The 26,801-nt window shown below is 38.2% G+C and overlaps 1 protein-coding gene across 3 annotated transcripts; it reads left to right on the top strand.

Annotated features, from left to right (window-relative positions):
• LHX8 (LIM homeobox 8) lies at window positions 1–26,027 on the top strand. Of its 3 annotated transcripts, XM_043460952.1 has the most exons (10): window positions 180–266; window positions 453–514; window positions 2,251–2,337; window positions 2,693–2,854; window positions 6,711–6,832; window positions 8,962–9,182; window positions 9,697–9,800; window positions 14,421–14,516; window positions 20,768–20,951; window positions 25,310–26,027. In XM_043460952.1, the coding sequence occupies exons 3-10, from the start codon at window positions 2,263–2,265 to the stop codon at window positions 25,384–25,386; spliced, it is 1,041 nt and encodes a 346-aa protein (XP_043316887.1). In that variant the 5' UTR covers window positions 180–266; window positions 453–514; window positions 2,251–2,262; the 3' UTR covers window positions 25,387–26,027. The 3 variants fall into 3 exon arrangements, with proteins under 3 accessions (XP_043316885.1, XP_043316886.1, XP_043316887.1); XM_043460950.1 differs by lacking the exon at window positions 453–514 and having other exon boundaries at window positions 1–266; XM_043460951.1 differs by having other exon boundaries at window positions 1–514.
• Window positions 26,028–26,801: the final 774 nt, after the last annotated feature.

The following is a 26,801-nucleotide window of genomic DNA, read 5'->3' as shown; positions in this document are numbered from 1 at the left end:
AACAGTCCATCGGAGTGGTTACGGTCACAGCGGCCTCTTTGGACGAAGACTTGCAGCCTTCCTACCCTTGTTGGCGTGTCAGCTTTCATTAATGCGCTGGGGCGGGGGAGGGGGGCCAGATCGACAGACACCGACAGCCTCTGACCCTCTGGAGTTGGTATGTGATAAGCAGCCCTAGCAGTGCCATGTATTGGAAAAGCGATCAGATGTTTGTGTGTAAACTAGAAGAAAAGGACGTGCCGGAGCTGGCAGTTCCCCTTGAGAAGGTGAGAGACCCGACGCCCGGCCAGACCAGCTGAATCTCAATTTCCTTGAAACGCGAGCTGTTTGGGCTCCTAAACGAGGTTCAGACATTACCTGTAACAGTTTCATCTTCAAACCCGGCAATTTTTTTTTTAATTATTATTACGTAGTGGCTTTAGGCAGTAATCATTGCCTCCCCTCCCCACAAGCTCACTTAACCTGAGGCATGGAGACCGTAATTTGGGAGACGAAGCCTCGAGCCTAAGGCGATGTGAGTCGTGCTTTTGTGTGTTTGCAGCGGCGATCGGGAGGTCGGGAGAGTGAGTCGGGAGGTTCGGGCGGCTGGGGGCGGGGGTACGTGGGGAGGGACGGAGCCGAGGCGAGGCTTCTCCGTCCGGCAGCCGGCGGACGCTTGCCCGCCCTAAGGAGCTCCTCCGGCCGCAGGGCGATCCTCGCTGCCGCGGTCGCACAGCGAAACAAAAGCAGACGGAGCTCCAGGAAGACCTTTGGGATCGCAGGGAGGGCTTGAGGGCCATTTTACTTAAGAAAAAAAAAAAAATCGAAAGAAACAAACCCTAGGGCTCTCGAGTCGCACCGTTCCTAGAGCAGATAGCGGGGAACTGACAAACTCTCACCTCGCTCTGGAGGCAGGAGCGTTGACTCACAAACGCGGGGTCGGTCGCGTTTTAGGTTTGAAAATCATCTGCAGCCTGTTTGAGCGCCTCCGCGGCCCCGCACTGGGCGCCACTGACTTTGTCTTCGCCCGAATGCTTGCGGGGAACGCACGGGAACTCCGGGAGCTCCTGCCTAAGCTCTGTGTCTGCGAGGATGCGGCCTCCGTGCTGCGGCGCTGGGTCCCGGCAGAGAGCCCGGGGGTGGGGTTGGGGGGACTCAGGGGTTCGGACAGCATCTCGCTGGATGCTGTCAGAGGGAAGAGGGAGGCGAGGAGAGAACTACAGAAGTGTGGGCCATTCGAGTTCCGTGACACCACCCCCCCCGCCCCCCCCAAGCTAGCGTTTCCGTAAACGAAGGCAGAAAAAGCCCAGAGCGGCTGCGTTTTCGTTTAAGAACAAAACTCCTGCAAAGGCTTGGAAACACTTGAGTAATGCGCGTTGTTGCTTTAAAACATTTTGACCGAGGTTGTGTGAGTTGTTTTTTTAATGACACAAATTAAATTCAGCTGGATATTTTCCATTATTCGACCCGCTTTTTGCGCTGGTTAAAAATAATCCTTTGGTAACTCAAATGTTGACTTACCGAGCAATAAGTGGCAATTTACACCTTAAAGAAACGAGTATAAATCACTCGCAGCTCTAATTGCTGTAAGTTTACGAAAGAGCTGCTGGCTCGGTTTAATCTGAAGCATTTTCATTCAAATTGTCATCGGAACAAACACCAGGCTTCTTAAATCCCGCTGTAATTAGCTTTCAAGTATCCTATTAAACCTCTTCACCTTTCGGGCTATCCAACTCAAAAAGCTCCCATTTAAAAATATATATGTCTCTCTCTTTTAATTGAGGCTATTAAAGAAATCAAGTTTCTACCCCCACCCCCTCCTCAAATCCTCTTTTCTTCTCTCCTACTCCACCCCACCCCCCCATGCACCCCCTTTAGCCCAGTGATCCCCGCTCCGCAGTGATTGACGTCTAGAAAGAAAATGCTTTGTGCGGGGATGATTGTTATTAACTCGTTACCCCTGGCAGGGGGGCGGGGAACCGGCGTGCTCCGGTGAGCGCTGGGGACCCGTAGCCCGGAGAGCGCGGCGGCGCGCCGGGCGAGCCCCCGGGAGCTCCCGTGGCCGCCTCGCAGCGCGCTAGGGCTGCGCCGCCGTCCGCTCGCCCGCAGCGCGCGGGCCCAGGCGCCCAGACGGCTGCCTGCGCGGCCCGGCGCGCCGGGGCCTTCATTAGTTCGTCCCGCGTGCCGAGAAGCTGAAGCTCCGGGCTGCACGTGCCGACTCTGAACTTCTCGTCTCTGTTCCTCCCCACTTCCCGGCTCTCACCTCCTCAGTGCCAGGGTCTCATGTCGGAGGAGTGCGGGCGGCCTGCAGCCCTGGCGGCTGGGAGGACTCGGAAAGGCGCCGGGGAAGAGGGGCTGGTGAGTGGGTAGGGCCCGGGGTGCTGGCCGTGGAGCGGCGGCCCAGAACGGAGGGCTGCTGTCCCAGAGTTCCTTCCCGGGCTCAACTTGAGGAGCCGGTGGAGGGGGAGGGATCTGGGGCGGGCTGGGCAGAGCCGCCAGGCTCCCCAGGACTTTGAGGTCCGGGGTCTGCAGCCCCGGCGACTGCGCCGTGGGAGCTTGGGCCCCGGGGAGGGCGAGGAGCGGGACATCAGGAGCTGGGGGTGGCTTGGGGGAAGGGAGGGGAGGCGGTGAGGGAGCCCCCGCGGGTCTGAGGGATGGGGAGAGGAGGAGGGGTCTAGAACCGCCTGAGACCGCGCCTCGTGGCTTCCTGCAGGTGAGCCCCGAGGGAGTGGGGGACGAGGACTCGTGCTCCTCCTCGGCCCCGCTGTCCCCGTCGTCCTCGCCCCGGTCCATGGCCTCGGGCTCCGTCTGCCCTCCTGGCAAGTGTGTTTGCAGCAGCTGCGGCCTGGAGATCGTGGACAAGTACCTTCTCAAGGTAGGGCGGAGCCGCGAGGCCCAAGGCGAGCGCGGTTCCCCGGGGAGCTCTGGGGAAGGAGAGAAGTTTATTTTCCCCTTCTTTTCCACTCAAGTTCTCGCTCGAGGTTGTAGGCTTTCTTAGCACAACCGCCCAGTCAAGAGCAACTCATAAGGTGAGAAAAGTGGGAGAAGAAATCTTAGAATACCCCATGTTGTTGCAAAACTGCTTGTGTGTGTGGTCTCGGGGTGCCGATACCCGGGTGAATGTACTGGAGTCAGCCACCTACTTGTAGAGGAACGGAAGTGGGGAAATCCTTACCTATTCTGGAAAGTGGGTCCTACCTAATTGTTTTTACCGTGCCTCGGGTTGTAACCCACAGTAACGCCCAGGCGTTTGCCTGCTTCTGAGGGTTCCACGTTTGTGTGTGTTGACCGATTTTCCCTTTTCAGTGTCTCCTTTGCTGAGAACCACTGTGAAGTGCCTTAAAGAGTCTTTTCTAGACAGATATTTTTTTATAGTCTTATGTTTATTTACACCAACCTGAGGCTTTTCCAAAATAAAATTCATACTACCATTTAAATAAAAACCATTTTCAATATCTTCCTCCTCTTACTAAGGTTTAATACTTCAGGGCCACCCAGTGATTTTTTTTTTTTTTTTTAACGTCGTCTCCAGTGCCTAGGAGGGCAGTGGAAATTGATGTGAAGTTAGACAAAACAAAAAGAAAGAAAAATGCCTAGGATGAAGTGCTTCAAGTGGTGTTTGAGAGTTGACTGTCTGTCTTAATTTGTTTTACTTCTCTCAAGATATTGTGGGGGAGTTTCGGAGTACAAATTCTGGCAGGCCAGTTATCCATGTCATTGCATGAAGGATCATAGTCCCCTGTGTTTTAATCCTAATATCATGGAATTTCAACTTCAATAGTTTTTTAAAACCACTATTTAAAATAATGATCTCTCCTACACTAAATTAGTAGCAACCAGTTCACTTTCTATTCTCCCCACCACCACCACCACCATCCCCCACCTAGTTTCTCAAAAGAATTCATTATGTAGAATATGAATTCAAAAAGCAAGTTTGTGAATTTCTTTAAATTTCTGCCTCAGCATACAAAGCTGCTTCATCTGGGAAGTTGGAATGATACCCTGTAGATATAACTAAGATAAAGTACCAAAAGGCATTTTGGTGAAAACTGTTTGAAAAGTAACTAAGTTACTTAATTAGTGGTTGATTTTTAAGCCTGGCAAGTTAGCATGGCTTTCTCTTTAAATCTGCATTCTTAAGATTCCCATTTCAGTGTTTCTAGACCTGAACCTCTTTGAATATTTCAAAACCATCTTTTGAATCAAAACTAGCTGCTTCCTTTCTTGAGCCCTCTCAGGAATTAGCTGTATCTTTCAGAATATTTCTGAATGGATGTGTAATGGATCCACTTCATATTAGAGAGGAAAAGGAAAAAAGCTTAAAATGACTTTTAACATATCCTCTGAAATAGATAATTGTTTCTAGCGTTCATCTTTTATTTGTTAACATATGTTTATACATCAGATATATATTTGTATAAAACAATCTAAATTATCTAAATGAGTTTTTTTTAAAGCTTTCCTTTGTAATAGGACTGGAGTCCTCTCAATGAAGTCTTCTACATAGTCTTAGTTTACCCTTTAGTATACGTACAAGAAAGTAGGCTTAAGTACATATTAGTAGACGTGCAAGAAAACTGTCTTCCTATCATATAGGAAACTAACAAAAGTTTGACACTTTATGATTATAGAAAAACTCTTTTGAGTTCTCAACTCCCTCACCACCACCATTTTGAGTTCATATTCTTCCAAATAAGTTTGAATTCAGTTCAAGTCACTGGTGAAAAAATAGTTGTTAAATAGAATATTTGAGGATGTAACTGTTTAATATAGAAAAACACCGTATCGTGAGGCAAGTAAAATGGAGTTAGAACAAAAATGTGAGAGGAGTTAGATGCGTCTATTGCCCCATGTGACACTTCAGTGCCCTGTCGTTTGAGTGATTTTTTTTCTGGATTGATCCTGTATATGTATACATACAGAGATTGGATGAATGCTAGCTATCAGGAAAGGTTTATAGTCTCCAGAATTTTTTTCTGTTCACCTTATTTTCCTCTCTGGAAAAGAAAAAGAAGATGAGGGAGGTTTTTGTTTTGTTTTGTTTTTTTAGTAAACTTTGAGGAAAGGTGGCAGACCAGGAATTACATCTGGCTTTAGGGAACTGGAGAATGACCATGACTCTGCCCTGAAGACTGCATCTATCATGGCTTTAAAAAAAAAAAAAAAAAAAAGAGCCTGGATAAGATCAAAATGCAGAAGGCCTTAAACAGTAGAATACTAATGGAAGCCTGTACTTTTCAACTTTAATTTAATTGGACCCATTGGAGGGGGAAAAAAAATGGAAAATGCATCTCTATATCCAGGACAGTGATCACCATTGTTAATTTTTAAAATTTTGGTTCCCTCAGATTTTTTTTCCTGCTATTTTCCCTATTTCCTTGTATGGTGAGCATGTTCTTTTATAGAAAAACCAAAACTTAAAATTTCACTAAAATCATCAGTGCTTTGGAAAGAGGCACATAACTAATTAGAAGCCAGTGAAACTTTCTTCTTCAGCTTCACAGTACCTTTTATATTTCATGTCACAGTAAAGCAAGTTGAACAGTAGTGCTAACATGATAGAATCATTGGACAAGATAGTCTTTATTATGAAATAGTGTAGCAAAAGCTATGTTTCAAGTTTTCCCATTTTTTCCAATTTCCTAATTCCTATATTAGGTATTAAATCCATTTGTACAATGTAACTGCTGTTTTTGCATTATTGCTGTTCTTTTAAATGAAATTTAATTAAGCTAAATCAAGTTCTTCTGCCCATTTAACAAGGGCAAACTTTAGGAGCTTGCATTATAGGTAAATTCAGTTCAGTACACATCTTCATTCCTGAAGGCTAAAGCTAAAGGTATGCAGCTTATAGTATGATGGCAACAGTTTACGGTGAGGGTTTGTGTGATTTGTCCACTGATCTGACAGTATTTCATGCCCCTATTTACAATGTAAAGTGCTATGATTTATTAAAGCATTTTATAAAATAAAATGTCTTACTAAGTATAAATGACAAACAACACTTAGTGTGCCTTTTTAGAACCACTTATAATAGATTTACTTTTTCCTTTAATGACCAGATCATTAAAGTAGGGTTACCAGGGCTTTATGTTTTGGTAATTTAATGTTAGGTGGGAGCCAGGCCTCCTGCCATATCAACATCTAAATCTACCTTAACAGTGTCTGTTTTATTAGAGAAATGAATTGCCTGGCTTCTTTACAAGGGCAAGTATTTATCTTACAAAGCTTTTTGTCCATTTTCTTTTTCACTGTAACTAGTGAACAGTTTATCATTATTTGGCTGAAAAGTAGATTGAGAAGGTATGTGGCTTGAATTCTTTAGTTGCAGTGTGTTATGATGGGAAGAACTTGGTCAAGGAAAAAGTATAAAACCAATATGTAGGACTTAAAGTGACCAAAATTTTCCATATGTTCATAGATGTTGATTAAAAAAAAAAAAAGCAGAATGGACGTTTGATTAAAAAAAACTTGAATTTTTCAAAATTATATTAAAAAAAATAAACAGGAAGTGTAGAATATGCTGTTGTGAATTTTCTGGCTGAACTCTAAAAGACAGTAGATCTAGATCGTATTTATGTAGATGATACCTCTTAGATGGAAACATTCAGAGCGTGTCTTAAAATATTAAGGGGCTAGCTTTTAAAATTGCCTGATACAGAAAACCAATGAAGGATACTCTCAAGCGTGGTGTTAGAATGGCTTCTCACTTGGCCCCTCTTTCTTCGCAGGTGAACGACCTGTGCTGGCATGTCCGGTGTCTGTCCTGCAGCGTCTGCAGGACCTCCCTAGGAAGGCACACAAGCTGTTACATTAAAGACAAAGACATTTTCTGCAAGCTTGATTATTTCAGGTACACTGAAGCTTCTTTTGTTTTTTTAGTTAAGTAGATCCACCATGACATTCTTTACGCAAAGAGAATTTTATAAATAGGCTTTCTAGTCCAGTTTTATTTACTGAAGCCCACTTTTTCTTGTACAACAGATTTCGAAATGAGAATGCTTCATATTTTCGAGGTAAATTGGATTAAAACAAAATTAGCATATGTATATGTTTTAGGAACCCAGTATATAAAAATTAACTTTGAATAATTTTTTCTACCTTGGCAAATGAAAGTTTTAGGTATTATGAACAGGGAAGCTTCTTTGCTGTGCAGGGAGATAAAGTATGAAATATAAGGTGACTTATTATAGCAGTGCTCTTTGTTCAGGCAGAGTACTAAGACAAAATGAAGTAATTATAGGGGGAAAAAATCAAAGTGTTGTGGAGCTTTTACCAGTTTATTATAGGATGACCCCCTGTAATGTACCTATAAAATGCCAGCAGTTTGAAAACTGTGATAAACCATATTATTCAGAAGAATTGACCATTCCAGTATCAGAACTGCACCAAGTCTAATTACATAACCTGCCTAAAAATTCTGTTTCTTTTGTCTGTTCTTTGATATTTATTTTGTGCAATTATATTTGCCTAGGGTATTAAATGTAACATTTTCTCTGCCTGGTCTCTGTATAATCATTTAAATGGAAAATTTCCTCAAGGATAGAACTCAATTCTTAATGGATAGCTATCTCAAAATTGAAGTCATCCTTAAGCATGACTTTTTAAAATTATCACCTTTTTCCTTTATTTGTATTTTCAAAGGAAGAAGAATGTTCATTGTGAAATTGGGAAGTTAATACTACATAATGAAGTTTGTAATACTAATTATGTTGTTTATACTCAATTTCAAAAACTGATTTAAGAGTTTAGTGATTGATTTGAATAAAATTGCTAGGCAAGTTAAAGCACTTCACGAAACCCAGAGTCCTTTATTTTATAAAATCATAGGATTTTATAATTACCCAAATCATATATTTCTCATCAGGTTTACTTTCTATTTCCTCAAAAACAGTAGCAATTTGCCTCCTCTTTCACATAGGGTATGCTAATCTTAATTTTTTTTTTTTTTTTTGTAGTTTAAAGCTGCTTGAAATGTTTGTTTTCAGAGACTTTTTACAAGTCTAGTTCTTCAGGATTTTTTTAATACCTTGTAATTTACTATATTCAAAAATTGATTTTTATGATTCAGATTAACTTAAAAACTAGCAATACCTCTAAAGATATGTTAATGACTAGACACAGACACATACACTTTTCTAGTTTAATGTGGATATGCCAGGCGAGATATGTTAATGACTAGACACAGACACATACACTTTTCTAGTTTAATGTGGATATGCCAGGCTATGACTGCAGTTGTGGTGGGAGATATGACAGAGTGTCACCAGGTCTGAGAGAAAAAAGAAATCTTTACGTGTGGCATTTTGTTAAGATTAACGTGCATTTAATGTCCAGAAATGTGTCTAAAAGTTTTAGGTAATATTTCTCCTCCTCTTGTGGATGGTAATGCAAGAGCTTGTTTACCAAAGGAAGCATTTCTGAGTTTTCCTTCCTCACGCACCAGAGTGAACAATTTCTGTTCTATTCATTCTTTGATAATATCTATTTTAAATGTTTTAACTTTTTAAGAAATTTTAAAGCATTTTCTAATTGTCTCAACTTGGCTTTAAGACATCATTATTTATATCTTCAATGGTATGGCTTTGTACTTTTAGTTTTTTCAGTCTGGAGTGTGTGTGTGTGTGTGTGTTATGTTGAGTCTCTAGATAATTTATAAATGTCCTGATATTTGTTACAAGAAGGATATTGAAACTCATATTTCATTTATTTTAAAAGAAAAAATGTTATCCTCCTTTAGAATAACAATGAGAAGTTTTTGTTTTATAAACAGGTTTGAATTATGATCCCATCTCAAGTCTTGCTGCTGCTTACCATATTGACTTTTAAAAAATAATTGATTCCTGTTTCATTTTAAAAAGATTTAAATACTTGAGTTAATCCAGTGAGTAATATAATGTGTTAGTTTAATCCTAGACTGATGAATGTCTCACCAAGCATTAACTCTTCACCCTCCGCACCCCCCCCCCCCCATTTATGTAGAAGGTATGGAACTCGCTGCTCTCGCTGTGGGAGGCATATCCATTCTACTGACTGGGTCCGGAGGGCCAAGGGGAATGTCTATCATTTGGCATGCTTTGCCTGCTTTTCTTGCAAAAGACAACTTTCCACGGGAGAGGAGTTTGCTTTAGTGGAAGAGAAAGTCCTCTGCAGAGTGCATTATGACTGCATGCTGGATAATTTAAAAAGAGAAGTGGAAAATGGTAAATATATACTTAAAATACTTTTGAATCTTTTGGGACGTGAACACAGGGATAAAAATGATTTTTTCCTAAGGTCGTCTTAAAACATCATTTTGTGCAGAGTAATTGTGGTGAAACTCATTAAGCCCTCTACTGTTAGTGATGGTCTCCATCTGTTTATTTATAAGAAAAGCCATGGCATATGTATTTGCCTTGTGCCATATTCTCAGGAAGCAGCCTTGAGTTTAGGGTTCTGTTTTGCTTTTCGTAACCAGTTGTTTCCTTGTGTTTGCCTTTTTAAGGATGAGCCTTAGATGTGCACTTCCAACTTGGTGCACTTTTGACTAAATATATAAGCCTACAAATGAAATGTTGTTTCTACATTATGTTTCTAGTGTTTTCTAAATCTTAAGGGATTTGGCAAACTAGAAGATGTATACAGTTTCATACCAAGCCAAGAGATACAAGAAACCTATTATTGTATGACTGCTCCCATTTGAGTTACCAACACATTTGGTGTGTTTTTTAAATGCAGGTAATGGGATTAGTGTTGAAGGCGCCCTCCTTACAGAGCAAGATGTTAATCATCCAAAACCAGCAAAAAGAGCTCGGACCAGCTTTACAGCAGATCAGCTCCAGGTAGACATGACAATGAATTTGAGTTTTTGAAGCCCCTTTCCACCAAAAAAAAAGAAAAAACCCCTATTAAAAAAAAAATACTGAAACTAACAAAAGCCAAACAAAAAGCAATGTCTATGCTGTCTTAAGACATTTTTATTTTTTCAAAAAGGTTAGTCTGTGCTTTTTGTGCAAACTAACTTGTTGAGTGTAAAAAACATTGCCCTAAATATTGTTTGTCAATATTCCAAGAGTCGTGGTATGATGTGAACTTGTCCTGCAAGTTTGTCTCCCTGATGTCTGTTAACATTAACATCAAGGTGCAAACAAAATGTTGCTCTGTCCTGACTTCCTAAAAAAATTACTTTAACACAGGTATTTATGTTACTACATGTAATTTTAATAGAAGACAGAACATTTTGGGACACTTAACAGAAAGAGATATTCAGTATGTGGGTCTGTGGGACTCTGATGTGTTCATCTTTTTAACAAACTGCATTGAGTCTTTTAATAGACAAGATTGTACATTTTCTGAGTAGGAAGGAATTGAAAATGCCTTACCATAAATAGAAATCTACTGATTGACTGCAATCAAGTAGACCTTTCCTTGTTTTTAAAGGGGGTAGAGGGAGTAATTCTATAATTTGATGCTAAAGTTTGATTATGTTCCCTGAAAATGGAGGGATTATTTTCAACTTAGTTGCCCTAAATATAATTGTCATAACTTCTGTTTTTATAGTCAGGAAAATAATGAAATAATTACTCTTTGCTTTATATTTAAGTCTGTACACACAGTGATTATTTCTGGCATTTTTTTTTTTTTCAGAGAAATCATTTTCTAAAAGATTAGTGTGAAGCGTTTGCTTTATGTTAAGGTGAGGTAACATTTATTGAGCACCTACCATGTATGTATGGCTAGGTGCTTTACACATAGTATCCGTCTTAGCTCAGACTTTAGAAGATATTTATACAATGTTAATAAGTGAGTGAAGGTAATTTTTTGAAAAATCACTGATAGTATTCTAATACTTGTCAGTATTTAAGATGAATGCAGTAAAAGAGAGAATATTTGTTTTGACAATGATTAAGAAAGAAGCCTTGATATGACATAAATATCGCAAAGGACCTTAATGTCACTGAGAAAGCAATCTAGCTTTAAAGTCTAGATTCATTCTTAAAATAAATTCCAGAAAATAATTTTTGATTCCTTACTTCAGGCATCGACTACATAGTAAGTAGAAAATGGAAGGTAAGGCAGCTGAAAGAAATATCTGTTTGAAGTTTGTTTTTCTGGGTGCCTCATTTGGTTAGCATGAAAATCACGTAAAGCCCCAGGTTAGGGGATACGTGTACCTGCGGGAGACCTGGTAGCAAAATACCCAGTAGCTAAAAGGTGTCTGACTTAAAATATAATCTCTAATATAAATATGTTCTGTGTATAAAGTGGGCTGTTTCTGTGAAAGACTGGCCATAATTTTAATAGTCATAAGACTGATAACTTCAGTTCGATAGAAAAATTTATTAGTAAAAGGGTAACTGAAAATTTGAAGCAACTTTTAGGTAGATATGTACAATCTCATCTGGAAAGTATAGATACTAATTAAATAGAAAGGGAATAATATCTGTGGAGGTCTTTGTTTACCAAGTCCTATGCCAGATAACTTCCTGTAATTTCTTCTTTCATCTCTTACAATTCATCCAAAAACTGCAGGGACTCCCCCAAGGCAGACAACCAAGGAATTGGCAAAGAGATTTGGACCCTACTTCCCAAACTTCTGGTCTTTTAATTTTCCTTGGCCTCCCAGGAGACCATGAGTAGAACTGTGCCTTACCAAGACTCCATTTAACGGCTGTGGCAGCTAAAACAAGAGTGAGATTCTGAATCTTGAAGATGGCTTTATAGTTTTAAATTGCAAATGTGCATAAAAACTACTTAAGCCATGCATTATTATATGAAAATGTGATCTGAATCATGAGTTTTTAAAAATTTATACCAAAATCATAGGTTTTTAAAAGTGAAAGCAGAAATTATATTCTTTCTAAGCATGTTCTCATTTATTCAGTGTTTATTAGCATCTGTCTATGCCAGGAATGACTGAAACAATGAGGCATAATCTTGTCTTCGAGTGTTCCTTGTTGCTTAGGTATCTAGAATAAGTTGAATCATTATACTTTACTAGAAGCTTTAAAAATCAGGCCATGTACCTTATTGTTAAGTTGTCCTACTCTTCAGAAAACTAATTATTTAAGTAGTGCTTAAATTTAGCAAAACAATAAAATATAGGTGATCAGTAAGTCAAGACTATTCATACAGTATCTACCTTGTTTGGATTTAGAAGAGTTAAAGTATGAGGAACAAACTTCCCAAATTCTTTAGAAAATTATGAGAAGAAAAAAAAGCTTAACACTTACAAAATCGACTATTCTGTGTTGGCAAAACTATTTCAAATATTGTCTCATTTGTATAAAGTGTATTGTAAAAGTTCCTGCCAATATTATAGTTTGCTTATTGTAGTTGGAAGTACTTGCTCAATGATTATTCATGTTAAACACGCCAGGGTTAGCACCTCCTTTAATCTACTTTCAGATTAAGTTGGTCAGCTGCTACTATGCAGACTCGACATTTTTGGTAGACTTGCTGGCTTTAAAATGATGTGTCTACAGAGGCTAGATCCTTGACCATTTTAAATAGCTCAGAAGAGGAATAGGGTAGATTTTTGGCATCCTTAGTGACTGGAGAGCAATGAAACCAAGTCAAAATTAAAAGGATTCTTTTGTGAGACTGAACACTGATGAATACATCTTACTTTTCCGTTAGCATGTTCCAGTTTTAAACCATCAGTGTTGATTTAAGTTTTCCTTTATTCCTTAATGAGAAATTGCTTTAGTAAATGTAATTTGGTTCCATTATTAAACTTGTGAATTTGAAATGCATTTGTGAAGGGCATATGTTTTTTGTTTTATAAATTATCCATTATGGCATTACAAATGAATATCTGTTCAGCTTTCCTCCTTGAAAAATTAAAAAAACAAAGACATTAATTTGTTCATTCTTTTTTTCTCTTTGGGATCTTACATGCTCAACTACATATAAGCACAACTATTTGCATATGAAGATATTAAAGTAACATTAAATTATTACTTTAACTTTAATTACTAATTAAATTTGGAGTAGGAGAGGAAGAATGAAGCGAACTGGGCATGATAATAAACTTTTAGGCTGTTTCTGCCCACTTTAAAAAGCAAAAGTACAAGTGCTAGTTTACAGCAACTATGGGGACAAGTATATTGGCCTGGAATCCAGGAATGCCTTATTCTGGAAGAGTCCCTATCAGTGAGAACTTAACTGAAAAAAAATACATAATTTTTAAACCTCATAAGGTTTCCCAGGACAACATTGGTCTTTTTCTCCACACTATCTTCAGATTTTCTGCACATTGTGGAGGTTCACTCAGTTAATCTGGACATTATCTCCAGATATAATGGATAAGACATTCCCTTTGCCCTCCAGAAACTCACTTTCTCCTGTGAAGAGTTCGACTTGCTAGCAAATTAGCTAGCTACCTGGTGACAGGTGCAGTGGCAGAAGATGGTATTATTTGAGGAACATAGTAGAGGATGCAGTTAATCTTGACTGTTGCAAATGGTGTCAGGGTCAGCAGGACTTTAGGTTAGGTAGATTTCCCCCATCCCACGCCCAGGACATGCACAATCATTTGGATGCTAGGCTCCACTCTCTCATTCTTATAATATTTTCTTTATATTTTATACTTCCCTCTATTGACTTTTAAGTAATAAAATTCAAATATCTTGCTTGATTCCCATTACTTCCTTTTCTGAAGGAATCCAAAGCCCTTTGCTGTGCTTTTATTCTGGAACTCCTCTTCCTCCTCCTCCTTCACTCCATGCATCTCACTTTAGCTTGTATTGTTGTTAATTATTGGCATGCATATATTTTTCTCCCAGGAAGCTGAGGCCAGGTTCCAATCCAAAGGTTCACATCAGAATCACCTGGGAGCTTTTCAATCTATGAATGTTTAGATCTCAGGAAATTCTTATGCAATAGACTGATGAGTGTCTCTCTTTTAAGGTCCCAGATGTTCCTTTGCATAGAACAAGTGTTGAAATAATGAATGATGGAGTCATTGCAATTAAGTGGAATGCAATCTGTTGCACTGTCTACTATTTTCATACTAAGACAAATTGATGTAGGAGCCTTGAACCTATTTAGTTGAGTAGAGGTCAAAGATATGATTTTTATATTTTTAAAAATTGTTTAACGCTAGTAATTTTTAACAAAATGGAAAAATAGTAAATGGACTTATACTATTATGCGTTTTTTGTGGGTTGTAAGAATGGAAGAAAAGGTGAGCTTATTTTTAACAGCATAGTTGAGAGACAAGTTTTTATGTTGAAATTGATTTTTTTAAAGATTTCAGCATAGCAACTTGTGCATCTTTTTTACATAATATGCATTCTTTTCATTGATATACACTTCTCTGTATTGATTTTCAAGTAGTAAAATACAAGTACTCTATTTTCTTGTGCATGCCTTATCTCTCCTGTCATCAAAATTCAGAAGATTGAGCTTCTTATTTTTAGCTATTTACTATTTACTACCTACATTTTTTAAAAAAACAGGTTATGCAAGCACAGTTTGCTCAGGACAACAACCCAGATGCACAGACTCTCCAGAAACTGGCAGAAAGGACAGGCTTGAGCAGACGTGTGATACAGGTGACTATTTTAAAGGTTAATCAAGAGATACTAAAACTTCTATTCTAGGTTTTTATAAGTGCACATTCTGTGTATGTGTGTGTGTGTGTGTGTGTGTGTAGAAATGTCAAAGCATTAGCTTCTCATTTTAGATCTCTTCACATTCTAAATCAGTTTTTTTAAAAAGCCTGATAATTAATTAGCCTGCTTGATCTAGGCTACCATTTGTTAGACAGCTCTTTGCAGAAGTTACTTCATTCATTGCTCAGAGCAAGCCTAAGATCCTAAGGCTGAAAAGACAACTATGGTTTGAAGCTGGATCTGCTTCTGAAGCCAGAATTGTTTCTACTTTTCTATGATTGTGGATGTGGATGTGTGCAGGGGGTGGGCAGTGTTGATGACCTTTATTAAAGATCCAGGTAGAAGGAATGATGTAAACAAAAGTAGGGAAGGATAAGTTAGAGCAAATTTGTTGGAAGATAAAATTTCTGTTTGCAAATTGTGGGAAATAGAATTTTTTGAGCTGAACTTGGAGAGGCCTGTGAATATCAAGTTTGCTTCTGAGCAGGAGAAAACCATGATATGTATTTTTAGGAATAAAGGACTGGAAACAGTACATAGGAAGACTTAGAGTTGGGAGAGGCTACATGGAGATTGACAGATTAGGTGTGATGCCCAGCAAAATAATGATTTTTCAAAAAGAGAGTTTGGTGGTCTCAAATTCATTCTGAAGCATTTTATCGACTGAACACTAATGGCAGGCACTGGATGCAAGAGAGACAAGGAAAAAGACCTGGACACTGTAATGGTGAAGCAGAGAGACATCAAAGATGACTTATATTTGAAGTCAAAGTATCCATGGAAATGGTGTTACTGACAGGAATATTAAAGGTTGTTTAAAATGTGGGTTCAGCAGTTGGGAGGGAGATGAATTCCTTTCCAGCTCTGATTATCAGGCAATGATGGTGGCAGTTGAGCATGTAAACTGATATTTTAAAGGATGAAACACCATTTCCATGGATACACTTCCCTGATGGCTCAGAAAGTAAAGAATCCGCCTGCAGTGCAGGAGACCTGGGTTCGATGCCTGGGTTGGGAAGATCCCCTGGAAAAGGGAATGGCTACCCACTCCAGTATTCTGGCCTGGAAAATTCCATGGACAGAGCCTGGCAGCCTACAGTCCATGGGATCACAAAGAGTCGGACACAACTGAGCAACTTTTACAAAGGATGAACAAGATTCATGAAATTAGATCCTTTACAGAGAGATTGTGGACAGTAAAAGCTAAAGAATGAACTTTATGGAGCGAGCTGTTTGAACTGGACCATCACAGCCAGAACCAAGGAATGAGTCTAGTGTAGAAGCATCATGGAGGCCCAAGGGCTGAGGTGGATTCAAGATGGAGGTGGTCAACTGTGTCAGGATCTTATATTTCCCTTAGATTAGGGAAATGGAAAACAATTTTAGATAATATTTAAGGTTAAAAAGGTATAACGGAGAAATGATGCAAGTGACTGACTATCAAGATGAAAATGAAGTTCAGTAGGGGGAAACAGTTAAGTCTAACACTGCACTATAATGTTTTATTTCTTAAATTGGCTGGTGGGTAAACAAGTGTTTATTCTTCAGTTTATTTCTAGTAAGCCTGAAGTATTTCATAATTAAAAGATCATTTATTCCAAGAAGTCAGTGGGAGAGACCTGACGATACCTCAGCTTCTCTGAAGACCTAGATTTGCAGTGGATTTGGTTAAGTGCAGTGTAATGAGGCTGTCTGAGGAGGCAAGTCCCATGAACTCAGTACTTTCAGATCTCCAGGGCATTGTGTTTGTCTCAGAGTGCCAGATGCTAGAAAGGGGCTAACAAGGAACCAATGTGAAAAGAGTGCTCCCTTTAGAGGAAGATTAAGGTCATGAAAGTCTGGAAATCATGTGCTGTTATTAACAGCAACAGGGATATTTATCTGGAGAAAAGAACCAGAGATGGTAAGGGAAGGAAGAGTATAAACAGAGGTGTCTTTAAATGGTTATGAATCACGGCAGGATCGTGTCTCTGCTGGGGAATGTAGGAGAAAAACAGATTTCACTCACAGTGAAGAATTTTCTCAGTATGTAAGTCTACAAAATTGGCATCGGCTACCATTGAGCACTACTGATAAAGAAACTGCCTGCCCGTGCTGGAGACATGGGTTCAATCCCTGGGTCAGGAAGATCCCCTAAAGGAGGCATGGCAACCCACTCCAGTATTCTTGCCTGGAGAATCCTGTGGACAGAGGAGCCTGGCAGGCTACAGTCCATGGAGTCACATAGAGTCAGGCGTGACTGAGCAACTTAGCACACACCATTGAGGTGGTGAGTTTCCTTTACCTGGAAGTGAAACTTCCTTTGTTGAGGTAGGTCCAACTCAACGGTCTGAGAGGGTCCTCGTAATCTAAGACTCTATACATCCAGTGACAGTGATTGCTATAGCTAACTGATTCATGGTTATTATGTTTTAGACTATTTTGAAGTTGGAAGCAAAGGAAAATGGAGGATTTTCTGAGAGCTTTCTTTATTGTTTGAAGAAGTAAGAACCCCAGACAGACATCTCTCATATAATTTCCAGGTATTTAGGTCACCAGTATTATGAGCAAGTTAACTACATTGCAAGCCCTAGAACTTGGAGAATATATTGTTGGGTGGTGGCTTTTAATATATAAGAGTTAAATTTAAATATTTTGATAAGATGGCAAAGGCGTACTAACAACTCAAATATATAGTCCTTCACAGTATTTTTGAAGGATTAATTACTGTGAACTCAAATAGTAGTCAGAACCTCTTTGCCCAGCTACTCCTAGCATTGAGTACACATTAGAAATGTTAAAGAAAAGAGATTTAGTAGGCCTTGATTCTTATATGCAAACTAGGTTACCCAAATATTAGGTGGAAATACTGGTCCTATACAGGATATAAGTTCAGGTCTCACCTTTACTAGCTAAAGTCTGCATGAAAGTGAAAATTGTTAGTCGCTCAGTCATGTGTGGCTCTTTAAGACACCGTGAGCTGTACCCTGCCAGGTTCTTCTGTCCGTGGAGTTCTCCAGGCAAGAATACTGGAGTGGGTAACTATTTCCTTCTCCAGGGGATCTTCCCAATCCAGGTAACAAACCTGGATCTCCTGCATTGCAGGCAGATTCTTAACCATCTGAACCTTCTCCAGGGAAGCCCTGAAAGTCTGCATAGTGAGACATTGTAACAGAGCAGATCATCACTGAGCTGAAATCACAGAACAGAGATGGGTAATGTTATTTTTAACACTGTACATCCAGATATAATCACTGCTCACATATCCTTTCACAAAGTTGAATTATGAATTGTATATCTTACAGAAACATGATAAAACATTGCTATTTCACCCAGTGTGCTTGGAGTTCTCTTTCCATATTAAAATATACATCCTTTGTATTGCTATATAATTTATTTAATTTGGAAATTTTTTACATCATAAAAATACTACAATGAAGAACATTGTGTATATACTTTGTGCATTTGTTCATTGGTGTCTATAGGATAAATTTCTAGAAGTGAGATGATTGAATCAAAAGATAAAAAGATTATAAGAGCCTTTGACTGATAGTATAAAATTCACCTTGCAGAAAGTTCATAATCAATTTATTCTCCCAGAATCTACCTACGAAATTTATCTTTCCTCAATGTGGATAAATCCTATAAACTATTATTCTTTTACATCCTTTCCAATTGCCAGTAAGAAAATATCATTGCTTTTATTTATCTTTCTTTTATTATCAATAAACCTTAATATGTTTACTTATATTGTGATTAAAAATGTATTTTTTAGCTTATTTTTTATATTGGGTTATTTCTTTTCTCTTTATCTTACTGATTTTTATTGTTTATCATATTAAGCTTTTGTAGTTCATCAATTGCCTTTTCATTTATTTTTTCCACATAGAAATTTTACATTGTTTTGTATTCAAATCTCTTCATATTTTTTTCCTGATAGCTTTGGCCTTTTTCTTGCTTCACCTAGAGAAATATATCAACATTGGCTTTTGTTTCAATAAACATTCATGGTCCCAGTTATTTATATCTAAACCCTTATTTATTTGTAATGGACTTTTGGTTACATGTTGTAAAGTTGAGATTTTTCTTTTTTTCCCCCTAAATGATTAGTTAGCTTTCTCTAATCAATTCTATGCCAGCTCTAATTTCCCAGTCATTTAAAATTACATCTTTTTCATACATTAAATTCTTTTATTTGGCCCTTTGGGTTTTCTAAGAGATTGATCTAATGCACTAGTCTTTTCTTTTACAGAATGTCTATGTGGCCTGCTTTCAGCTTATGTATTTTACAATTTACAACTCCGATTTTTGAAAAATATGTTACTTAGAAGAAATTTTAACTCTGTAAGAGGTTTGCAAAGCAAGAGGAGATTTTAAGTCAGTAAGGACAATCAAAAGGACTTGTATTTTGTTCCTCAAGCTAGATAGTCCTCATGTCAGAAGTTTTCTGATGCCTGAAATCTTAAGCTTTGTTTAAATGTGCAAGTTACATGACACTTTGTGTTTTCAAACCTCTCTTTGCTTAATTGCCTGATGATTTTTTTCTAGGAGGTATTCGAATTACATTAAGGTAGTTATTCTACTGTTAACATCAGGCTGGCTTCATATTTATTTCCAGAGTCTGAATTTTTTTAAAGAAACTGCATATTTTCCATCTAATATCTAATTTATTGGAGACATGATATACCTTGAAGAAACCCTGGGAATCGTAGTGCCATGTGTTTTGGGTTAATGTAGCCCTCTGGGGTGCCTGTCCTCTGGGCAGCGTCAGGGGAAGAGGCAGGTGGCAGCTGTCCCCGGTTAAAAGTTGGAGAATGTGTGAGTGTGTCTTCTTGGCTGGCTGGGTGACGGCAGTGGCTCCTTTTGTTCAGGAGCCTGTAAAGGGAACTGTGGACTGAAGACTTGGGATGAAGTCTCTGTATGGATGCCTGAGTCACGCTAGTGCTCCAGAACAGGGGTGATAAGGCTGTGACTACATCATTTTCCTTGATACATGCCTAAGCTTGTTCCCGAAATACTCCTTAGATGCTGCCCCTCAGCCACCTGCTCAGACTTCTTTTCCTTTGGTTTTAACCCCTTGAGTTTATACCTCTGTTTATGAGTCCCGAGGATAACAAGGTATGCCTTTTGAAGTCAGGCCAACTTTTTAATAAATCTTTTTTTTTTGTTCAGCCCTCTGTTCCACATTTTTCAGCCCTGATTCCCTTGAGCCGTCAACTAACTGCCTGCCAGTCCTGGGCAGAGACTTATGCCCCTGACCTTCTCCCTTGATCCCCAAATGTTCTTATCCTAATTTCCTTATAAAGTTTCTATCCCTCCACTGTGTCTCTCTCTTCTTACGACAGAGTTGTTTGGAGTGATAGCAAATAAGTGCTGTAATATTTTAATAGAGGAACACTCTGTAGGCAGGTTTTATCTAAGTGCAGGAAGTTCACAAGCAGGTAGCTTAGTTACTGGAAGCATCCTGGGTGGTCTAGACTTGTTCACCCTGACCTGCATATGAAATTCTGCTTAACCCAGAACTTGCTTCCTTTATTTCTGTGATGGAGTGGACAACACGGTGGTTAGCTCTTTACATCTGGTGAACTGTTTCACCAGTGGATGTGTTTGTATTTTATTCTACTTAAATATTGCTAGTTATTTCCTACTGTAAGCCTGACTTTAACCTGCTTCTTAGAGAATAGCCTCTGTATTTGCTAAGAGAAATTGAGCTCAGCAGGTTACCAAGAGACTGGAATAACTGAATCAAGAGGTTTGTAGAAAGCCTTAAATTCTCAGTGGGGATTTTAATCATTTGAAAATGGATTTCAAATAAGTCTAGCAGGTATCTGAGAATACAGTGAGTAGTGTATTTTTTTAAAAAAAATTTCTGATGAAAGGGTTTTTCTTTTTGTCCCAAATGTCAGTAGGAGAACCAAGGAAACTTTTCTGGAATTTTGAATCCCCTCCCCTGTTTTTATTTTGGAAGATGCTGGCTTATTATAGAACCAGTTTTAAGTTAAATCATCAGATAATTATTATTTGGGCAAAGAAAATGACTGTTGATAACCGTGCAAAATGATTTCTCTTGTGTCTACAGAACTCTTTTTTAAAGAAAGCTGCTTTAGATTTATGCTGTGCTGATATGGTAGAGTTGCATCCTTTGTTGTATTGAACTGGTGTTTTATCAGCTGCGACGTGACGTAGCTCCTGTTGCTTCTCTCCTCTCTCAGGTATGGTTTCAGAACTGTAGAGCTCGCCACAAGAAGCATGTCAGCCCTAACCACTCCTCCTCTGCCCCAGTCACAGCGGTGCCGCCCTCCAGACTGTCTCCACCCATGTTAGAAGAAATGGCTTACTCCGCCTACGTGCCCCAAGATGGGACGATGCTGACTGCACTGCATAGTTATATGGATGGTAGGTATCCTAACATTTAACAGCTGCCTTTCAAGCCATCACTCATACCTTCTAGTATTATATTATTAATAGGATTCACACTTTGCAATATTACCTCAGTAGTAGCTGAAAAATACTGTGGGAGAGGGATGCAGTAGGAAGAACTATCCAACCTTCTTACTTTTGTGGCAGCCTTTTAAGGGGCATGCATCGCACTCACTTTACAGCTAAAATACAGATATTCATAATGACTCATAGATAATGCTTGATTTTTACTTAGAAAAAACACTCTTTTTGTTTTGACCTGATAAACATTTGAATAACTTATTTTCCTATGGTCAGAGACAGTATTCACCCTCAGATTTTTAGATTGAGGTTTACTGAATTTTGTTAAAGAAAACTTTTTTATTGAAGCAAAACCTACATAGAGAAAAGTACACACATAAGTATTCAACTTGATGAATTAATAAAATCAACATATCTATGTAAATACTACCCAGAGGAAGTAGTAGGATATAATTAGCACCTCAGAAGCTTCTCTTATGACCCCTCCCAGTCATTATCCTCTTCCTCCAAAGTAACACTGCCTTGACTTCTAAAATCATGTTCTGGTTTTGCCTGTTGTTGAGCTTTATATAAATCAAACCTTGCAGAATGTATTTTGTGTCTCACTTCTTTCAACTCTGTTTGTGAGATTCCTTTGTATTGTTGCAAGAATCAGTGATTTGTTTCATTGTTATACAAAATTCCACTGTAGGATACCATTATCCACTTAGGGTTGGTAGGCACTCATTTTATTTCCGGTTTGGGCTTTTATATATATGATGCTGTGGGCCTCATTGTACATGCCTTTTGGTGCACATTAATCCACAGTTTTATTTAGTATATATATGCTAAGAGTAGCGTATAGGGTCCTGGCTACACATATGTTCAATCTTAGTGGATTCTGCCAAAAAGTTTCTGATACTGGTTGAACCAATATGCACTCTGACCAGCAGAACATGAGAGTTCAAGGTGCTCTACATCCTCTCCAGCACTTGATGTAGTGTGACCTCTTACTTTAGCCAGCTTAGTGGTTGTATAGTGCTATCTCATTATTTCCATTTGCTTTTCCCTCATCACTGATGAGCCTGAGTATTTTTTCTTTGGGCGTTTGTATATTGTTTTTTTGTGAAGGACCTGTTCATGTCTTTTGCTTGTTGGTCTATTGGCTTATCTGTTTTGTTTTTCCTTGATTTGTGCTAACTTTGGCTGTGTATTGCATATAAATACGTTTTTTCATGGTTATATGTATTCTCTTAAGGATATGTTTTATGGAACACAAGTTCCTAATTTTAATGTAGTTCATCAGTTTTTTTCCTTCATGAGGAATGCTTTTTTTATGACCTGTTCAAGGAATTGTTCCTACTCAAAGATAATGAAGGTATTCCTCCTATCAGTTCAGTTCAGTTTCTCAGTCGTGTCTGACTCTTAGCGACCTCATGGACTGCAGCACACCAGGTTTCCCTGTCCATCACCAACTCCCAGAGCTTGCTCAAATTCATGTCCATTGAGTCAGTGATGCCATCCAACCGTCTCATCCTCTGTCATCCCCTTCTCTTCCTGCCTTCAATCTTTGCCTGCATCAGGGTCTTTTCTAGTGAGTCAGTTCTTTGCATCAGGTAGCCGAAGTATTGGAGCTTCAGCTTCAGCATCAGTCCTTCTAATGAATATTTAGGACTGATTTACTTTAGGATTGACTGGTTTGATCTCCTTGCTGTCCAAGGGACTCTCAAGAGTCTTCTCTAACACCACAGTTCGAAAGCATCAATCCTTTGGTGCTTAGCTTTCTTTATGGTCCAATTCTCACATCCATACATAACGACTGGAGAAACCATAGCTTTGACCAAATGGGCCTTTGTCATATATTCCTCCTATGGTATCTTCTACAAACTTCACTAACCATGTTTTACCTTGACATTTAGATTTATAGTCCATCTAGAATTGAAGTTTCTATGTAGTGTAAAATAAGGACAAAGTCTTTGTTATGCTTATGAAAGTACCAATTTCCCAGCTGATTTTCTGTGCTACATTTGTCATAAATCAAGTGTCTGTATAATTTATATGTCAATTTCTGTACCCTTAGGAGAGCCTAGAGGGCTACTGTCCATGGGGTCACAAAGAGTTGGGTGTGACTGAAGGGACTTAGCATGTACTATTCTGTTTTATTGGTCTATTTATTTCTGTATCAATACCTAATTGTTTTACTAATGCTGTATATATAATTCTTGATGTCCAGTAATACATGTTATCCTATTTTGTTGTTTAAGTTTGTATTGCTTATTCTTGACCCTTTATGTTCCCATATTTTTTCCACCAAGAAAAGAGAAAACAATTGAGATTTTGATATAATCTGTTAAATCAGTTTGTAGGAAACCATCATCTTAATAATACTGTCTTCCAAACCATGATCCTAGTCTGTCTTTCTGTTTGTTTAGATCACCTTCAAATGCTCTCTTATATTCTGGAGTTTTCTGTTTAGGAATCTTGCACATCTTTTGTTAGGTTTTTTTATAGGTTTTTGTTTTGATGTAGTTAATTGTAAATGGCTTTTCCTTTATATGTGGAAATCTAGGTTGATTTCCACAGCTATTTTCTTTCAGCACATTGACAATATGAATAAAATAGTGTTCTTCCATTGTCTCTGTTATTTAGAATATAGTTAATTGACTTGATACCGCTTATTGTTGAAGTCAGCTGTTGGTCTCATTCTTCCTCCTTTAAAAGTGAATGTCCTTTTCCCCCAGCTTTTCTCTTTGTGCTTGGTTTTAAGTTTTATAGAATGTGCCTAGATGTGCTTCTTGAATATGAAAGTTTGATGTATTTGCTTATACAAACTTTCTGTATCTTCAAATATTATTTCTGTTATTACTGAAGTCCATATTTTCTAGCCTTTTGATCTTCCGTGTTCGGGACTAGATATTTTCTTATGACCTGTATTCCAATTCACTAATTCTCTCTCTGTATATGCTGTAAAACTCACTTGCTGAGGTCTTAATTTCAGTTATTGTTTTCAGTTTTTAGAATTTTCATTTCATTCTTTTATATAGTTTTTATTTCTATACCAGAATTATCTATCTTATCACTTTATTCCTTAATAAAATTGTTATACTAATTATAGTTATTTTAAAGTTCATACCTGACAACTCCAATATCAGGATATTTTGCCAATCTATTCTATTGTTTTTTCCTCTTTGTTTTTAGTCAAGTCATGTCTTATTTGCCTTATTACTTTTTTATTGCACTTCAGGTGTGAGGTATGAAAACTGGAAATAATTTGAAGCTCTGGATGGGATATTTTCCACCAGAGAGAATTTAGTTTTGCCATTGGCAGGGAGTTAGGTCAGGGGAAGAGCAACTTAATCCAATCAGACATCAGTTCTCACAAAGGCTGGCATGTTTCTGGGTCACCACTTCTTGGCAGTAGCCTTTTGGGATACCCCCCAAAGCTTGTGTTTTGTTTTGCGTCTGTTGTTTTTAATGAGGGCTTCTCTTTGGTGGTACCTGGTCCTTCATATTTGTTCCCCACCACCCAAAGTCTAACTCCTGAAAACTCTGCTAAACTTCTCAGCCTCCTAGACCCTCATTTTCTTTTAAAATTGTTATTACACTTGTGAAGGATAAGTAGCCTCATTTTATTTCCTTCCTTCTCTGGGGCTTGACTTTGCGAACTCTCACTGCCTTAGTATCTTTCAGATACCTTCAAACAGCTTTTTAAAAATTTTGTCCAGCTTTCTTAGTTGCTGTTAGAAGGACGTTTGGTTTGAAGCAGCATGGTCTTTGCTGAGAGTGCAAAGTTCATTTTAAGGTTTGGCTAAAGTAAAAATCAAAGCCTGTATCATTGTTGCCATTTACCTATGCTAGGATTAAAATTGTGTGTGTTCACATGAATGACTGTCATGTTGCCTGAGTCAAATGTGTTTTCATGTATGTTTAGGAAAGAGGCAGTTAAACATTCATAAATGGGAATTTGGGGCAGGAGTCACCCTATAGAGGAAACTTCGTATAAAATTTAGCAAAATTTCTATAGACGAAGGTGGTGGTTCTGGCTGCAGGGTAAAGTGCAGTGAATGGGGTATGGATGGAGGACTTTAAAGTGGCAAAAGCTTGAGGCCCAAAATAAAGATTTTGGAGTAAACCATTCCTGGATTCTCATAATACTATACTCACTACGCTGAATAAGTTAATGCTCTGCTGAAGTTAGTGGAATGAGTATAGCTTGGTGCCCTCAGCTATAATCAGTAGTGAGAGGACTTTGCCTTGGATTGTTTTTTGTTTGTTTTTAAGTCAGTTTTATTTACCGTACAAAACTGATCCACAAATTTCTTTCTGTTTTGTAGCTCATTCACCAACAACTCTTGGACTCCAGCCCTTGTTACCCCATTCAATGACACAACTGCCAATAAGTCATACTTAATTCCTTTTTTCAGGGATAGAAATGATTAAGGATATAAACTTGTCATTTGTTATGTATAAAATACCATTGAAAATATATTAATGTTAATTTTTTATTTAACACCCAAAGCATTTCCAACATCACTTTGCTGCCCAGGTATGTATCTCTAGTTGGCCTGCAAGACACTTTTATTGATTTCTTCATTTTTTGTAAAACTTATGTTTACAAGAAGAAAACAAATCAAAACTTTTTTTTGTATTGTATGAAAATAGTTCACTCGAGTGTGTATCTGTTAATTTATTTGTCATCAAAAGAGCACTTTGCCTAAAAGAAAGGACTGACAAGTGTGCAAAATGTTTACAATCCTTTGTGAAATTGTAGTTTATCATTAGTTTGTATCTGTAAGTTATTGTTATAAATATTACCTGTATTTTTTGTTATATACAACTTTATACTTTGAAGCTTGTATCTGTGAATTTGCAATTGAAATTTATTTTGCCAATGTTTTCTGAATGAACTGAATAAAGCTTCTGTTGTAGCATGCCATGCAAACACATTATTGTGTTTGTGGTTGATGAACTATGGCTGTAAATAACACTATAGTTTAATAAGCCCACCATTCTAAGTTTATTAAACATTTTTCATTCTTGTGAAAGTTTCAACCAATTTATCCTTTTTGTGTGTGTATTTTCAGCAGTAAGTTGACTTTAGCCTCTTACACATATAATAACAACTTTTAATTTTAAAAGTCATTTTGTTTTGAGCTTTGTCGTGAGTACATTTTAATAGAAAACTTATTTGTAGATGATTGCTCTTACTCAAGAAAAGAACACATGAAAATATTTCATTTGGCAAATTGTCTCTTTTGAACTAGTTAATAAAATTAATGTGAAAGAAAAGGCAGAGTGCTTTTCAAAATGACCTTTTGGGGTGTCCCAAGCCAGCAATGAAATGTGGGCTGTTAGAATGTGTTTCTTAAGGGTTGAAAAAGGAGGACAAGAAATATTTGGAGTTTGTGATCAATGCTTCTAGAGCAGAGACTCTTTACTTTTTCTTCCTAGTGAACCCTCTTTAGGGATTGTGATTGAGAGCTGAAATCTAAACCTCAGGACTTTATCCTATGTAGCAGTGGACACTTGTCTCGGAATTACAAAAGTAAGTAGTGCCACCCTCACTAATTTTTGGATTTAAAGAATTTAATCAGTACTTGCTTCTTGTCTTTTCTATACCAATCAGGAAAAAAAAAGTAGTGAGAAAGAAATCTTAAGTTGAAGTCTTTGTTTAACTTGGCGGGTTCACATCTGGCTGAGGACTGGAAGTAATAGTGGAATATTTGTAATTCTATTCTAGTAATCATAAATGCAACCAGAGAGCAATCACATGGATGTCGGTAACTTACTATCTGCCTCAAACCAGAAGCAACAAACCTAAGTTTC

This window comes from Cervus canadensis, chromosome 2, assembly GCF_019320065.1.
Source record: "Cervus canadensis isolate Bull #8, Minnesota chromosome 2, ASM1932006v1, whole genome shotgun sequence".
NCBI classification, from domain to species: Eukaryota; Metazoa; Chordata; class Mammalia; order Artiodactyla; family Cervidae; genus Cervus; species Cervus canadensis.
This window is presented reverse-complemented; position numbering and strand designations above follow the sequence as displayed.

What these genes read in the sequence shown, in the direction of transcription:
- LHX8 (XM_043460950.1), top strand. Translation starts at nt 186, where the DNA reads ATGTATTGGAAAAGCGATCAGATGTTTGTGTGTAAACTAGAAGAAAAG. An exon ending in TGGACAAGTACCTTCTCAAG is followed by an intron (nt 2,855 to 6,710) that starts GTAGGGCGGAGC and finishes CTTTCTTCGCAG; the next exon opens with GTGAACGACCTGTGCTGGCA. An exon ending in ACTGCATAGTTATATGGATG is followed by an intron (nt 20,952 to 25,309) that starts GTAGGTATCCTA and finishes TCTGTTTTGTAG; the next exon opens with CTCATTCACCAACAACTCTT.